Source organism: Budorcas taxicolor, chromosome 16 (assembly GCF_023091745.1).
Source record: "Budorcas taxicolor isolate Tak-1 chromosome 16, Takin1.1, whole genome shotgun sequence".
NCBI lineage: Eukaryota > Metazoa > Chordata > Mammalia > Artiodactyla > Bovidae > Budorcas > Budorcas taxicolor.
The window spans coordinates 36,667,182-36,685,511 of record NC_068925.1 but is presented as its reverse complement, the minus strand read 5'-3'; the positions used below and the strand labels follow the sequence as shown (position 1 = coordinate 36,685,511).

Below are 18,330 nucleotides of genomic sequence, written 5' to 3'. Positions count from 1 at the left end.
TGAAAAAGTTGGCTTAACACTCAATATTCATAAAACTAAGATCATGGCATCTGGTCCCATTACTTCATGGCAAATAGATGGGGAAACTAGAAGCTTTGACAGACTTTATTTTTTGGGCTCCAAAATTACTGCACATGGTGACCGCAGCCATGAAATTAAAAGATGCTTGCTTCTTGGAAGAAAAGTTATGACCAATCTAGACAGCATATTAAAAAGCAGAGACATTACTTTACCAACAAAGGTCCGTCTGGTCAAAGCTATGGTTTTTCCAGTAGTCATGTATGGATGTCAGAGTTGGACTATAAAGAAATTTGAGTGCTGAAGAATTGATACTTTTGAACTGTGGTCAGAAGACTCTTTAGAGTCCCCTGAACTGCCAGAAGATCCAACCAGTCCATTCTAAAGGAAACCAGTCCTGAATATTCATTGTAAGGATGGATGCTGAAGCTAAAACTCCAATACTCTGGCCACCTGATGCAAAGAAATCACTTATTTGAAAAGGCCCTGATGCTGGGAAAGATTGAAGGCAGGAGGAGAAGGGGATGACAGAGGTTGAGATGGTTGGATGGCATCACCGACTCAATGGACATGAGTCTGAGTAAACTCCGGGAGTTGGTGATACAGGGAGGCCTGGAGTGCTGCAGTCCATGGGGTCACAGAGTCAGATACGACTGAGCGACTGAACTGAACTGAACAATCCCAGGATGGACAAAACTCTCCACAAAGTTCTCCAACTCAGATATACCAATCAGAAAGCTGTGTGTTTGTTTGTTTGTTTGTTTTTAAGCAACTTCTTTCTTTAAGTATCTTAGTTTTGAAGAATGTGTACCCTGAAAGTGTTAGTTGCTCAGTTGTGTCCCACTCTTTGCAATCCCATGGACTATAACCTGCCAGGCTTCTCTGTCCATGGGATTTTCCAGGCAAGAATACTTGGAGTGGGTTGCCATTTCCTTCTCCAGTTGACCTTCCTGACCCAAGAATTGAACCCGGGTCTCCCACATTGTGAACAGACTCTTTACCGTCTGAGCCACTTGGGAAGTATACCCTGCTGGGTACCCTGGATGAAAAAAAGCAACATTCCCCCCACTAGGAAAGAATCATCTATTCTATTAATTGTTAAGTATTCTGGTTTTTAGATTGTTTTCCATAAGTTATGTTAGTTTGAATTTTTGGTTGGCACATGACCACCTGGATGAACTATGAAATCCAAGTTTGACAAAAATGAGGGATGACTTCATTGGTTTTTTATGGACTTTCCTATGGTTTTCTATCAAATGTCTTTCCAGGAGGCAAAGAAAGCCAGATTGCTGTCAAGTTTCTGTCTTCGCATATGCTGGCCCTTTCTCTGCCTCAAATGCCTTCTCTGCCTTGCTTCCTGAAAAATTTCCCCTCTTTTAAAATCCACCTCAAATGCTCTCAGTTCTTTTGTGAGATCACTCTGGAAACCCTCAAAGTAATTCTCTTATTCTTACAAACTTCCATCTATTTTACATATACCACTATTAACATTCACTAGGCACTTCACAGCAACTTCTTTTGTGTAATTCTCTTTTCTCATCTAGCCTATGAGTTACTCAATAGTACAGATAAAGTCAGAGTCTCCTTATCCCAGCACCTACTATGGCCCTTGGCATTGAAACAAAGCCTCAATAAATACTTGTAAAAATGATATTTAAAAACCATACAATATTACATTTGAAAACTGTAGCCTTCAGGAAAATGTAAGAAGTGGCACTTATTAGGAGCCTATTTCCTTGAAGAGTTTAATTAAAATCATGGTTGTTGAACTGAGTTAGACAGAAGTAGATTTGAAGTAGATTGAAGTTGATTCACTATGATTGAATTTCCTACTGTATCTTTTCTTTTGTTTTCTTTTGTTTTGTTTCATGTTTAACAAAACCTTCTGCTAACAGAATCACAAGATCCCTCAAATAATAGTGAGAAAAGTGCAGTGTGGAAGGCAAGGGACTTACTACAAATCATAGCTAAATAGAAGAGGTGAACAAAAATTCTGGCTCTCTGAACCCCTTTGTTACTCTTTCCAGTAGACCAGTGTGGTACAGAAAAATAATAATAATAATAGTCCTTTTAGGTTTATTTATAGCTTTTTAAGCTATTCAAAGGAAAAGTATTTTTTTAATAGTCACAGGAGACACTATAACATGGAATAAGCTGCCACCAGATTTGGTGACTTTCCAAACAAGGTCATTTATAAATTCAATGTTAGAAATATTACTGTCATATTGAAATTTTTAGTATTCTCTTCTCAGTGACAAACAGTAAAATGCAAGCATGTGCTCATCCATACATAATGGTACTGTCAACAATAAAATGAGGAGATATTGCACTGACCATAGTCTGTGTTTTCCGGCTCCCAACAATTTGATGGCCAAAAATAGGGTGTCTGTGGAATGAAAAGAAGTGGAACTTAGGTTAAACATGTAAAGAATTAGTGGGGCTCCTGGTTTATGAGCCGTGTTTATCTTCAGCAATCATCTAGAACAGTTTGCTAACGATGTGTTTTATTATCTAGAAAAAATACTCAGAGAGGCACTGTAAGGTTTTCCTTTTAAATTTACTTTGCTAATCAATTGTTCAGCCTCTAAATAAGTACAGCATGTATAAAAAACAGCGTACCTTTGCTACAGTTGTATGTCATCTGATATAAAGGTAAAAGGACTGGTTGCACTATTTATACAGAAGTGTTAATCCACAAGGACTGAAAGCGAAGTATTATATTCACTAAGACTCATGATGAAATAAGTTTATATTTAGCACATTATTTTTGTTGATTCATGTATTTCATCATTGCCCTCCATATATCCAAAAGCACAACCATCAGAATCTTTCCTTAAGATGGGCAAACAGTTGCCTGGCTCTATTAATTATATAATGCAGTTTTCAACATTATCCAGCTAGATTAAAACAACTTTTCTCCTTCACTTTAAAAAACATTTCTTCATAGAAACACTTACTGCTCTAAATTTTTAAACTGCACAAGTCAGAGATTAGTTTTTTAAACTAATATCTTAGTTGACTGCTTAACAATAGACATATATGATTCTGTCAAATTCTAGAAACTGACTGATCAGGGAAGAAAATGTCTGATCGGGAAAACCAATTATTATCATCAGCAGATTATATTTTCTGATAGGCCTTTTCTAGCCCTGATGGCGGGACATGCTCGACTCCAAACCCTGAGCAAACTCCATGACTATCTGTCGCTGTTTCAAATCGTTCCTTGGACGATGATGGCCCTGGGATTCAATGGAACAGTCTCTGCAGACATCAGACTTGTGGATCTGATTATATTTATTTGTCAATTACATTAACAATCTGTGTGTAGCAAGCATATTTGGTGTAATCTCTGATTGCGTGCATGCATGCTCAGTCACTTAGTCATGTCCAATTCTTTGCAACCCTATGGACTGTAGCCAGCCAGGGTCCTCTGTCCATAGAATTTTCCAAACAAGAATACTGGATTGGGTTGCTGTTTTTTTCTTCAGATGATCTTTTCAACCCAGGGATCGAACCCATATCTCCTACCTCTCTTGCATTGGCAAGCGGATTCTTTGCCACTGCGCCACCTGGGAAGCCCAATCTCTGATTACCAGTTTGGTAATTCTGCCTCCGAGAAGAGGGATTCTCAAGGAGGGGAAAAGGGTAATTGGGAGAACTTTTTGCATCTCTGAGAGATGAGAGAGGGTCCTTCCAAACTGTTCAGGACCCCCAGGGGATTTGATTCACTTTCTATACTTTCTTGGAAATTGCTCCGGTACCATAAAGAAGGCTACTAATACTAATTCTGTATATAGGTGAACAAATTTAGAGGGTAAAAAGGTTGAAGCACTAGATAAAGGGGGATATCAAGGCTTTATACAGCACTCCCTCATTGGCAAATAAATTCACTTAACCCAATTTGAGGGCAAAATTGGGTCACTGTTCTAGGGGAAGCATAGAGAAACATAGAAAAAAATCTTCTTTCATGCAGGCTGGTAGTGTTTGAGATACTTCTCAGAGAATGCATTATTCCCTTTGGGTTGCTTCTTTAGTTTGGGGGATGTGTGTGTGTATGCAAGCATATTTATTTAATTTTTAAAATATTCACTCTAGTCAGACTGGTCAAACACATACTTTTTTTTTTCCCCTCAAATCTACCAGGAATGTTTTCATCAGTATTCTTACAATTTTATTTTTCTATCATTTATTTAGTGAAAACTCCCTGACTGTAAAATAGATAACTGAAACTATTTTATCCTGTGATATTACGTGGAAAGATGTTTCCAAGTCTTCCAAGGAGACCAAACTAGTCAATACTAAAGGAAATCAACCCTGAATATTCATTAGAAGGACTGATGCTGATGCTGAAGCTGAAGCTCCAATGCTGTGGCCACTTGATGCAAAGAGCTGACTCATTAGAAAAGACCCTGATGCTGAGAACGACTGAAGGCAGGAGGAGAAGGGAACGCCAGAGGATGAGATGGTTGGGTGTGTGGCATCATTGACTCAACAGACATGAATTTGAGCAGGTTTCAGGAGATGGCAAAAGACAAGGTTGACTGGTGTGCTGCAGTCCATGGGGTCACAAAGAGTCAGACACGACTAAGTAACTGAACAACAATAACATTAAGTGGAAAAGGCATAAAACTAACACTCTTTACTAATATTGTAATATTTTTTTCTAGGAAACATATTTTGACTTATAGTAAAATGCAATTTCTTCCCCAGATGGCTCTAGTGGTAAAGAACCTGTCTGCTAATATAGGAGATGTAAGAGACATGGGTTTGATCCCTGGGTCAGGAAAATCCCCTGGAGGAGGAGAACAAGTCACTCCAGTATTCTTGCCTGGAGAATCCCACAGACAGAGGAGCTTAGTGGACTACAGTTCATAGGGTCACAAAGAGTCAAATGTGACTGAAATGACTTGCATAGCACAAAGGACAAAAGGCAATTTAAAGAATAACAAATCTTATAGTTTGCTGGAATTTAAAAATTTACTTTCACAGTTCAGCTAGACTGTTTTTCAGATTTGGGTTCTTTAGCTGTGATTAAACAGATTTAAAACTGTCTAGCCATCATTCAGTAATCTTTGGCACATATACTAATGTGATGAAAGTCATGAAAGTGATCTGGATAATCATGTCGGATCTCAATTTCAGTTAGCGAGGGAGAATAATTAGACAATTACAAGTTTACAGTACATACAAAAGTCACATGATTGAAAATTTACACAATGCAGCATACCAGTGAAACTGTTTGTCTCAAACTTAACCCAAAGCTTCTTCAGATTCCTAATGATGGCCAGAATCTCAATCATTTCCTGAAGCAATTATAAACACAACATTGCAAGCGTCCTAGTTTAATTCATGAATTTTAAAATCCTTTCATGGAATTGAATTTCAATTTAATGTAATAAAGAACTTAATGCTGCCTGGAACCAATGCAAAAATGGAAGCATATACCATGAACAATAATGTGTTTTCTATTTCTAGAGCTGTTCAAGTATAGATTAATTAATGCCTTGGTAGACACTGTAGCAGGAATTAAATTATCCCTGACTTTGGTGAGGTTTCTTTTGTTTGCTTTTAAAACCTTGGTTTTAAGATTGTATGGTTATTAGATTTACAAATATATCATATTATATCCTATTTTGAACATGTGTATATGTCATTAAAGTATTTAACATTAATTCATATAATTTAAAAGATTATCTATCATCTATTGGAAGGAATGATGTTAAAGCTGAAACTCTAATACTTTGGCCACCTGATGCAAAGAGCTGATTCATTTAAAAAGACCTGATGCTGGGAAAGATTGACGGCAGGAGAAGGGGACAACAGAGGATGAGATGGTTGGACGGCATCACCAACTCAATGGACATGAGTTTGAGTAAGCTCCAGAAGTTGGAGATGGACAGGGAGGTCTGGTGTGCTGCAGTCCATGGGGTTGCAAAGAGTTGAACATGACTGAGCGACCGAACTGAACTGAACTGATCATCTGTTTAGGTATATCAAACTTGGCAATCTTCTGCCTGTACCTAGAAGTAATGTAAGAGATCTGGGTTTGGTCCCTGGGTTGGGAAGATCCCCTGGAGAAGGGAAAGGCTACCCACTCTAGTATTCTGGCTTGGAGAATTCCATGGACTGTACAGGGTTGCAAAGAGTCGGACGTGACTGTGCGACTTTCATTTTCACTTTCAAGACATCACTACTAATTTTCATTCATGCCTCAGCTAATTTGTTTTAAGGGAAATTTTTAATTCAATAATTGTCAAAGGTAGATTATATTCAGGGCTTCACAGGTGGTGCTAGTGGTAAAGAACCCAGCTGCCAATGCAGGAGACATAAGAGACCAGGGTTCAATTCCTGGGTTGGGAAGAACCCTTGGAGGAGGGCATGGTAACCCACTCCAGTATTCTTGCCTGGAGAATCCCATGAACAGAGGAACCTGGTGGGTTACAGTCCATAGGACAGCAAAGAGTCGGACATGACTGAAGTGACCTACCACACACACACACATACGCAGATTATATTCAATGCCTCCCTTACAGATATATTAATCTTATACATAGATGATTTTACTTGTAAATTGACAGTAAAGATGGATAAAAGTTGGCATTTTATCAAAAAATATCTTTCATTTAGAATTTGTAAAAAAAAATTTAGGCCTAATGTTTACTTTATATATGAAAAATTCATATAAGAAAATAAGATTTTATGGAAAATATAACCCTGCAATACCAAAGTAACTCCTTTAAAAAAATCAAAAAGTGTTAGTAGCACATACAAAATTTCTTTTCTAATAACTAGTAATTTTTATTCACTAAAATGCTAACCTTAGGACCACAAGTTACTCTAACTTAATAATAAGCTATTTTAAGCACTATTACTTTAAATTTACCTGTTCTAAGGATAAAGCTTCATTATTTTAAAGACTTTTAAAATTAAGTGATCCAACTAATTTCAATTGCTTGAATACTTAGGTCAGTATCACAATTTCAGGAGGCTGCATTATTTCCTAGATATTCAGTGTAAAATCCAATGATTATTTCCTGGGATAGAAGTGCTCTGTAAGAGTGAGAATACTCTAGGAGGACAATGAGCTTTGAGAACAACTTTTTTTCAAAACATATTCCCTCTGTTCTCTGCTTCCCCAAGCAAGTCCTTAGGCACCCAAGTCAGTTATTTAATCAATAAATCAGAGCTAGTGAGAAGAATGCTCCAATGTCTAAAAGTGGGACAATGGGAAGAATCCTCTGAAAGTACCTAGAGCTAGAGTTTGAACTCTGGCATTATATGTGCCTTAATTTTACAGACTGGAATCCACTAGTCAGTTACTAATGAATCATAATGTCTAATGAAATGTAGAATATACTTCAGGTAAATCATCGTAACTCAAGTGTCAACTGTGTGCCCAATGACCAAAATTGGAGTCCATAATCATTTCCTCAAAGATTATTCTTTATAGGTATCTCATTTGAAAATGACTTAGAATAACTCTTGTCAGTTAATAAGTTATCTAAGATGGCCTCCTATATACATGCAAAGCATCATGCGTGTCCTTCATAGACTTTTTCAGTCACCAAGTCATTTCCAACTCTTTGTGATCCCATAGACTGCAGCATGCTAAGCTTCCCTGTCCTTCATTATCTCCTGGAGTTTGCTCAAACTCCAGTTCATTGAGTCGGTGATGTCATCCAACCATCTCATCCTCCATTGCCCCTTTCTCCACAGACTTATAGAAGGTCTCAGACATGCAGAGGATATGTATTTATTAGTTAATTCTATCCTGGAGCTTCAAGCATTCCCATGACTGGTTGGACTGTAGATGGCTCTGGATGACATAGGGTCCAGAGTATAACAAATTTAGTTACCATCTCTCAACTTCCTTCCTAGCAAATAAATATAATTTACAGATGACTCTCTCATTTTCCTGAATTCCACTGTCACTCTGAATTTTTCTCAAATTTTTTATATAAACTGTAACTTCAATCATTACACAACTCAGCTTTCACAAATTATTAATTAGATTCTAACTAGCTCAAGTCAAAGTAAAATAAATCAAGTCTCAAAATTTCTGTACAAACAATGAAAATGCAGACGTATTTTTACTTTTAAATAATACTTTTAATAAACTTACTTGGAACCGGTAAAAGGTGCCATCATCCTTGAGTGTGAGGACATGATCCGAGATTGGAAAGAAGTAGCCGTGGGCAGCCATTAGCGTTCCCAAATGGAGTGCCTCCACTAGTTCATGAAAACAAATGGGAAAACACATATATAACTCTTTAAAGCTGTTCATTCTTAGGCAGGTAGAGTTTTATCTTGTTTCTTTTGAGCACATTCCTACATTGGAATACTCAGCATCCCAGAAAAGCCTGTCTTTGTACTTCTTTCAGCTCTTTCACCTAAGGTACCAAGATGGTTCTGCTTCCTGGTAGTGACCACAATGACCAGCAGTGCATGTGACCAGACCATGAGAACATAAAGCTATGGAATGTGGAAACTGAAGGTCTTTCAGTAATCAAAAAATCTGCTGCCTTCATTTTATAGATGGGACATGTTTTGCTATGGGTTAATAATCTTCCAAAAACAAATATATTTGGCATTTACATAGCACTTTAAACTTCTAAAAAGTTCTCATTTGCATCATTCCCTGTCCTGTAATATGAATATCCAATACTATTAGCAATTCTTCTAATGACATGGATCGTTACTAGATAATGTTAATAGGCAATGTTTAGGCATCTAGAACAATTTATACTGCACTAAGTGTGCCTGCAGTCTGTGGTTGGCTAGACTGCTCTAGCTTTTGCTACTGTATGTACAATATTCTAGACATGGACTATGTAGAGATTTATATAACAATGAAAACATTATATTTTCCCAGTAGTCTGAGAAATAGTTGGAACATAATACTGTAATACTCACAGTCCTTCTATAGCAGTTAATGGCCCAACAAAGGCCCGACAAAAGGGATAATAAGATTTGATCACTAGGATTATTACTGCATTTGTGCAGGGACAACATAAAGTTTGCTAACTTGAAGCTTAGAAACTATGGAACTATTCAAGATAGTTTTTTAGTCCAACATAAGCATATATGTATATAGAAAATAAAAAAGTTAGGTTTATTGACTTGTTTGTGTATCTTTAGGTGCAATTTTCTGGTGGCTCAGATGGTCAAAAATCGGCCTGCAATGCAGAAGACCTGGATTCAATCCCTGGGTCAGGAAGTTCCCCTGGAGAAGGGAACAGCTATCCACTCCAGTATTCTTGCCTGAATAATTCCATGGACAGAAGAGCCTGGTGGGCTACAGTCCATGGGTTTGCAAAGAATCAGACATGACTGAGCAACTGACACTTTTTTACACTTTAATGTGCAATTTATAGATTTAGTTCTATTTTTAGATAAACAGCTAAAATGATTCTTTAACTCTAGGATTCTAACAGACTTTCCAGGACTATGTGTATCTCTAACTCCATTTGTCAATCACAGGTAATTTTCACTAGTACTTCAGCTAGTACTGTGTCCCTAAACTGCTTGCTATGGCCCACCTACCTAAGCACAAGAATCTCTTCCTATCCCCTTCCCACGTCTATACTGCTAATAATGAAATAATTGTTAAGTTTATTTAACCTGTAGTTGGGTACTATAGTGCCCCTTTTAATATTATCTAGCATATTGCAAAATTTTAAGTGGTAACTTCTACCTCTGGCCTCCACTCTACCGTTCTTGTCAATAAGAAAGAACAACGGCTGACTGTCCTCTTTACCATGGGCCTGGAAGACTGTTATTAAGTGACCCAGTTATCCTGTTTACACACCCGATCAATTACACACCTCTCTCCATAGAGTGTTCTTTTTCTACAAAGGAGGATATTTCATCCTTTATGCATCCTTTTAGTTCAAAATCAAGATCGTCTCAAAGTCTGTGCTGCTTATAAGTATATACTCACATATTCTGTGATTCTCATTAAAGCTGAGAAGGTAGTGTTATATGATGGGAAGAACAAAACCTTTGGAAACACTTTTTCACTTTTGTTATTTAAATTCTCTGTGCCTCTCCTATCCATTAATACAGGTAATAAACCCACCCTGCACAGCTCATATGAAAATCAAATAATACCTATATATATATATATAAAGAAGTTGCGGAACTTTGCTGGTGGCCTAGTGGTAAAGAATCCACTTTACCAGGTGGGTGTGGATTCAATCACTGGTCAGGGATCTAAGATCCCACATGCCCTGGAGCAATTAAGCCTGTGTGCCACAACGACTGAGCCTGTACTCCACAACTGGAGTCCATGCACCATGTTGACAGATTCCACGTGCAGACCCGATGCTGGCAAATAAATAAATAAACGAATAAAAATGATTTAAAAAAATAAAAAAAAATTTAAAGAGAAGAAATTGGAATAGTATCCTGTGCATAGTAGATACTCAATACATGGTAGCTCTTGTGCTTCGTTGGGCTTCCCAGGTGACTCAGTGGTAAAAGATCCGCTTGCCAATGCAAGAGACACAGGACATGTAGGCTTGATCCCCTGGAGTAGGAAATGGCAAACCGCACCAGTATTCTTGCCTGAAATAGTCCATAGACAGAGGAGCCTGGCAGGCTACAGTCCAAGGGGTCACAAAGAATTGGACACAACTGAGCACAGAGCACGTTGTGCTTCATTATTTACACACCAGATGATTTTTACTTTTCTCCAAAGTACTTTCAGGAAATCCACTTCCATAATTGGTCTTTAACTAGGCTGAGTGAGGATCTGGCATTCCTAAATAGCATCAGCCAGTCCATCTTCTTTTTGTGTGTTATTTATAAAACTAAAATGGCAAGCATATCTGTGAGGCATGCTGGCCTATAATAATGAGCAGGTGCTTACAGCCTTGGTCATGTTCAGAATCCCTGGTTACTTATGTTGGCAGCACTAGAAAGAATAATTTTTGAGGATTTCAAAGTCAGGTGGCCTACTTATCTTCTCAGTAGGTATTACCTATATTGTCACAGCCATCTTTATTCACTTTATTCCAACAGTCTGTGGCCTAGGAAAATATTATTAGTCCTATTTTCCAGAAAGAGAAATTGAGTTATGGCACATTAGGAAATTTTCAAAATATAGATACAAAAAGGAAAACTGAGATGCCCAGAAAGATTAACAGTAAAGAGCTTCTGAACTCTAAACACAGGAAAGAATGTGACTAAAATAAAACAAAGAAACGCCAAAACTAAAACAAAAACAAAACAAAACGATGCTAACATGCTGATGAGGATTAGAAAAACATAGTGAAAGTAAATATAGGGAAGCTGAAGAAAAGAAAATCAGAAGAAAATGAATAAGTTCTTACTGTATTCAATAGTTACTAATTATATGATAAATCAAACACTTCTAGAGAGCAAGATAAATACAGGCTTTCTTTTGCAGGCTTTCTTCACTATCATAATTAGGCCTACATAAATGCTTGCTAGAAAGAATAATATGTGTAAAAATGTATATAATAATATACATTATATAATAATATAATACATAATAACAATAGGTATAATAATATAATAATATGTATAACAATAATTGTTATATAATTATAATAATAATATCTATATAGGTAGAAAGTGAATTAGCAAGCAATCTCAGCCTCCCACTTTTGAGGTACAAATACTCCATTTTATTGGGTTTAATCATATATATTCTCATTTTACAACCCTCTAATATATTCTCAGGCTCATAATTTTATTAATAAGGAAAATTGTTTCTAATAGGTTTTTTAAATGCCCTGAATCCAACAGATACACACTTGTGGGAATATCAATAAGATCAAAATTTAGTTTCTATATGGCCCACACAAAGTTCAATGCAGAGGTCAAGTCAAACTATTTAACTTAATATTTATGAGGACTGAATTTCTAACGAACTGTTTAAAATGATTTTAATTTCATTGGTCAAATAGTAACCTGGAAAGTTTGAGATTACAGAAGTTATAATGCTCTATCACAGGACCTCCAGAGAACATGACTCTAGGACGAGATGATGCTAAGATAAAAATCTGGGCGTCATGGTGAATTTTGTTTCATTTAAGACTATAACCTTGCATTTAGCATAGCAATAGCAAAAGTAGCTATTGAATTGATGTTTGCTGAATGAGTGAATAAGCAGATTTATGAATAAATGGTATACAGAATATGAAAAATATAGTATTGCACAAAAAATACAAACTATTGTGTGTTTGACAATGAGGAGCTTGTTAAGCTCTGCCAAGATAATGTAGATGTTCAAAATATCTTTTCAAAATACTTTTAAAGCTTTTGAAGTGGGGTTGTTGTAGGTATATTATATGGGAAAAGATAACAGTGATATAAATGACTGAAATCCCACTAAAAGATCTTAGAGGGGCTTGAGATACTTTTCTCAAGGTTGAATTACTGGTAGTAATAACATGGAGACATTTTTCCACATGGTCCAGCTGCTCCTGAATCTCCACAATAGCCTTAATTTAACGAGAATCTGGAGGACTACTGGCAGTCCTGGATCTAAGTGTTGAAAGAATTTAGTGAGTAATCTAGCAAGATCACCCTCCCAATAATGGCACAGCAGATGGCTCCACAACATTATGCTTCTCAGCAAAATAATTAATCATCTTGTACATGTGTTATCCACATCACCCACACAGCTAAATAAAGTTCAACAACAAATTTACTTTAAGATTCCAGTTTATTTTTCATTTGGATATTCAAGCATGAACAAACTCAGGAGTAAACTGCATCTCTAGACAACTGTTACTATGTGAACAGTGTAATGTGGCTGTGTTAAGCCAGATGTACTAATTTCATTACTTCACCTTGAACCTTTAAATAATAGAATTATCAAAATCTATCAAATCTATTTGGTCTAGCTCCACAAAGCAAAAGGAATTCTACATGGTATAATCTGCTTTGGAACCATAACTACTTCAGAAAGTCAAAAGGATAAAAAGTATACTATAAAAGAGGCTTGTGTTGTTCAGTTCTATATTTCCATATGTAGAAATATATATATTTCTATATTAAATTTGTAATTTTAACATATTTTTAGAACTCAGTATATTTTCTTTATACAGCAGTCCCACTGCTGGCAGTCTCAGTACCTCCCAGATACACCCTATATTTTGACACTGATACAACAATGCTTCTGAGTCAAGAAAATAATAATAAAAATATTCACTAAAAATTACATTTTTATTCCTGTTATGCATTCTTACTTTTATTTTATGGGTATATAAATCAGCAAATGTGATTCATTTATCAACACAGCATACAAGATGTAGCAAATATGATTAGTGAATGGGGAGAAGTATTTTAGAAGGAAATTCACTCAAGACAGAAAAAGAAAGACATGGATAATATGACATTAAGGCAAGAAAAGCTAAAAAGTAGTCACAAGTAAGTTATTAAATAGTATTAATAAAATAACAGACATTTATCTTCATGTGTCTCATAAAGGAAAGATTTTGTTAAACTTGTTATTCTCTAAGAAGATAGGGAAGTGGTTATAGAAATATTTAAAAATATTATACTTTTTTAGAATAGGTATCTGCAAGGTAAGATGAATCATGTGGAAAAAAATCACATATGCAGATTTTTTTCTCGAACAAGGTCAAATAAAAGTGAAATAATGACAATAGTTAGGGACTTCTGAGGTAAGTTTATCTTCTCAATAGTAAGAGTTAGTGCAAGCAGTAAGTATTCAGGCTTTCCTCCTTTTTTAAAAAAACATCATTTTCACATAGGAAAATGAAGTGCCACTTGCTTTTCGGTACTCACAAACCAGGGTTTGTAAGTGTATAAGATGGTATACAGATTAGATAAAAAGATTTTACTTGGGAGAAATAGAAACAAGCTTAATTTATACCAACTTTGAAGATGACACTAGGTAATTAAAACAGGTAAATAATATTTCCAAACAAAGGAGCACAGCATGGGGTGAAGCAACTAGAATATGCAAGCCAGCTGCTCCAGTTCAAACCCTGATGCCCTCATGTGCTGACTGTATCACTGGGGCAGAAGATACATTCTTTGGACCTTAGAGTCCTCATTTGTAGAAAGAAGACAATAATAAAACACTGATGTTAAAAGTTTGTCATGAGGATCAACTGAGATAAATGAGAAATGCACTTAAAATAAGGCCAGTCACATAGAAGAGCTCCAAAAATATGAGTTACCAGAGTTGGCTAATATTAATGAAAGAACACATTTGGTAGCACTTAGTGCAAAAGGCAGTGGGGAGCCTAGTAGCTGGTATTGATCTAAGCTTCCAGATCACGTTGAACACTCCCAGTTGAACACTCTTTAAAGTCCTCCAGGTGATCCAACTGGAATCTTTAGTCTATAGATGATGATTCTGCTCTGGATTACACTTACATTTATTCCTAGGAAGCAAAGAACACTACCCAAATTCCAAAGATTTGGTATCACAGCTATAGGAAAAATTTTCCAAAGGTAACTTATTCTGCACACGGGATTTACAATCTGAAACATGAAAATGCAACAGATCAGTGAGAACTCCCCCAGTTCAAGAGAGGGTGGGAAGGACTAACACAAGGGCACAGAACCTGGCAATGCTGAAAAACAACGGTTACAGAAGAAGCGCAGCACCAGCAGACACAATGGAGGTGCTTTCTTAAGGAAGCATAATATTTTCCCAGGACTCAAAAAAAATTAACTCATTAAAAAATCAGTACTGAAAGTAATAGGATCATACATCAATAGCCCTTATCACACACACACACAGGGTAGAGTAGTCTAGTTGCCTCATATGGTTAAGTATGAAAGCTTAGGAAATTATTTCAATATGAAGAACAGTGCTGAAATATTTTAAAAGTGAAAGATATCACATAGGTGATATCTTTGTGATATTGGTGTGGAGGACTGGTTTAAGATCCATGGTATCTGGTAACTATATTATATCAGGATGTTCATTTCACTGACACAGTATATCCTTTTGTAAAACTGGTAGGTGCATCATTGTATAAAATGAGCCACACTTCAACAAGATTCTGTTTTATTTATATGTGTGATTAGGTGCTAGAACAGTATTCAGAAGAGAGAAAAATCACACTGAGTTTATTCAAGAATAGTGTAAGGAAAGTGTAATAATCACAAGAGCCAAGGCAATAATAAATTACAGCGTAAAGCAACATTCCTTCTAAAGTTCAATATACATTCTGCAAAATTTCCATTTTCATCTAAAAAATGTTTATTTATTTGCCAGCACTGGATCTTAGTTGTGGCATGCGGGATCTTCCGATATATGTAGACTCTTAGTTGTGGCATGTAGTTAGTTGCGGCATGTAGATACCCTGATCAGGTATCGAATACCCTGATCAGGTATCGAATCCGGACTCCTTGCATTGGGAGCAGAGAGTCTTAGCCACTGGACCACCAGGGATTTTCTTCTATTGCCATTTTCTTTGTTGTTTTGGGTTCATTTTTATAGGTCTTTTTTTCTTCCCTTCCTCTTTGTTCTCTTGCTGATGACCATCTTTAGTGTTCTGTTTGGGATGCTTTTTCTTTTTTTGTTTGTGTATATATTGTAGATCTTTGGTTTGCATTCCCCATAAGTTTTTTGTTTAACAGTCTATATATGTAGAAAGTTGTTTGAAGTTGCTGGTCTCTTTCCCACCTAGAGAAGTTACTTTAGCAATAGTTGTAAAGATGATGTGGTACTGCTCAATTCTCTTAGCTTTTCTTCCTGTAAAGATTTTGATTTCTCTGATGAATTTGAATGAGAGTCTTGCTGGGTAGAGTATTCTTGGCTGTAGGTTTTTCCATTTCCTCACTTTAAAGATATCATGCCACTCCCTTCTGATCTGCAGAGTTTCTGCTAAAAAAGCAGCTGAATATCTTATGGGGATGCCCTCATATATTACTTGCTGCCTTTCCTTTGTTGCATTTAATACTTTTTCTTTATATTTAATTTTTGCTATTTTGATTAGCACAGGTCTTGACATGTTTCGCCTTATTTTATCCTGTATGGGACTTTCTGCACTTTCTGGACTTAGGTGACTCTTTCGTTTTCCAGGTTAAAGAAGTTTCTGTTTGCTGCCCTGCACGTAGGATTGTTGGTATTATCTTTCTAAATTCCATATATACACATTAATACACAGTATTTGTTTTTTTCTTTCTGACTTACTTCACTCTGATATGATATGATAGTGGGTCTATCCACAGCTCTGGAAATGAAATTGTTTCATTCCTTTTGATGCCTCTTTTAAAATTTTTATTGTCCTCATACAATTTATTTAAGAGAATGTTTAATTTATGTTCTCTTCTAGACTTTTATAATGTCAAGTCTTATATCGATATTTAAGCCATTTTGAGCTTATTTTTGTGTATGGTGTGTGTGTGTTGTAAATTCACTGATTAACATGCAGCAATCCAGCTTTCCCAACACCACTTGTCAAAGAGACTGTTTTCTCCACTGTATACTCTTGCTTCCTTTGTCAAAATTATTTGACCATAGGTGTGTGAGTTTATTTCTATACTCTTTATTCTGTTCCATTGATCCATATGTCTCTTTTTGTACCAACACCGTGCTGTTGTGGGTATTCCAGCTTTGTAGTACTATCTGAAATCTGGGAGGATTCTGCATCCAGCAGAATGTTCAAAACAGCATTCTGTTCTTTTTCCTCAAGATTGCTTTGACACTTCTGGGTCTTTTATTGTTCCATATAAATTTTTGGATTATTTGTTCTAGTTCTGTGAAAAATGTCATGGGTAATTTAATAGGGATCACAATAAATTTGTAGACTGCTTTGGATAGTATACACATATTAACAGTATTAATTTTCCAGTCTAAGAGCACAATATATCTTTCCATTTCTTTGAATCATTTCCTTTATCAAAGTTTTATAGTTCTCAGCATGTAAGTCTTTAAACTTTTTGGTCAGTTTATTCCTAAATATTTTATTTTTGATGCAATTTTAAAAAGTACTGTTTTTTGACTCCCTTTCTGATATGTCAATGTTAGTATAAAGAAATGAAACAGATTTCTGTATTTTAATATTGGATCTTCCTACCTTGCTGAATTCATCATTGATAATTTTGAGGTTAACAAACAAATTTGCATTATTTGAGAAGTATTAGCTTATAAATTTTAAAAGATTTCTTTACCTTAATTAACTTAAAGGAATGAACCAAATGAACCTACAAAATATGCTTTCTTTAAAAAACTATAAAAGTGAAAGTAGCTTAGTCATGTCTGACTCTTTGCGACCCCATGAACTATACAGCTCATGGAATTCTCCTGGCCAGAATACTGGAGTGGGTAGCCTGTCCCTTCTCCAGGGGAATCTTCCCAACCCAGGGATTGAACCCAGGTCTCCTGCATTACAGGCGGATTCTTTACTAGCTGAGCCACCAGGAAAGCCCAAGAAAACTGGAGTGGGTAGTCTATCCCTTCTCCAGGGGATCTTCCCAACCCAGGAATCAAACCAGGGCTTCTTGCATTGCAGGTGGATTCTTTATCAGTTGAGCTACCAGGGAATCCACCCCCCTCCCCTCCCTGCAGAAACTATAGTAGATATATTAATTTCAGACAAAGCAAACTTTATAACAGGGGGATTGTCAGGGCTAATGGAGGATGATGAATAATCATAAAGAGGTCAATTCTCCAAGAAGACAGAACAAGTTAGATGTCTATAAACTTAACAGAGTGTCAAAATATGTAAGGCAAACAGTGATAGGACTGAAAGAAGAAATATACAAATCCATTATTATAGTTGTAAACTTCAGCACCAGTCTTTCAGTAATAGATACATAAAATAGACAAAAAGATCAATAAGACTTAGATGAACCTGAAGAACACTATCCATCACTTGATGTAACTGATGTGTATATAATATTCTATCCAACAATAGTAGAGTTATTCTGTAGCACACATGAAATATTCATCAATGTTAAGGGATGAATCACATTCTGGGCCATAAAACAAACCTTAAAATATTGAAAAGAATAAAAATCATACAAAGTATTATTACAATAGAATTACATATATTATAAAGTTAAACTAAATACCAATAAAATAAGGACAGTTGATAAATACCCAAATGTTCAAAATTAAATAATATACATCTTAGTAATTCATATGTCAAAGAAAAATCCTAGAGAGAAATTAAAAATTATAATGAGCTGAATGAATATATAATTTATCAAAACTTGTATTCTATAGCAAAGGCAGTGCTTAGAGGGAAATTTATAGTGCTAAATGCATCAATAACGTAAGGTGGAACTTTAGTATCACAGAAATTAGAGAAAGAAGGGTGATTTAAAGCTAAAGAAAGGATAAAATTACAG

At 35.9% G+C, this 18,330-nt stretch overlaps 1 protein-coding gene across 1 annotated transcript in view; it reads right to left on the bottom strand.

Annotated features, from left to right (window-relative positions):
• Nucleotides 1-18,330, bottom strand: part of RGS7 (regulator of G protein signaling 7) — a 453,701-nt gene that overhangs the window by 57,944 nt on the left and 377,427 nt on the right. The window contains exons 4-5 of the mRNA XM_052654047.1: nt 8,141-8,247; nt 2,353-2,404 (exon numbers count right to left, since the gene is read on the bottom strand). Of these exons, the coding sequence (XP_052510007.1) occupies nt 2,353-2,404; nt 8,141-8,247 (159 nt within the window). The remainder of the gene's footprint in view (nt 1-2,352; nt 2,405-8,140; nt 8,248-18,330) is intronic.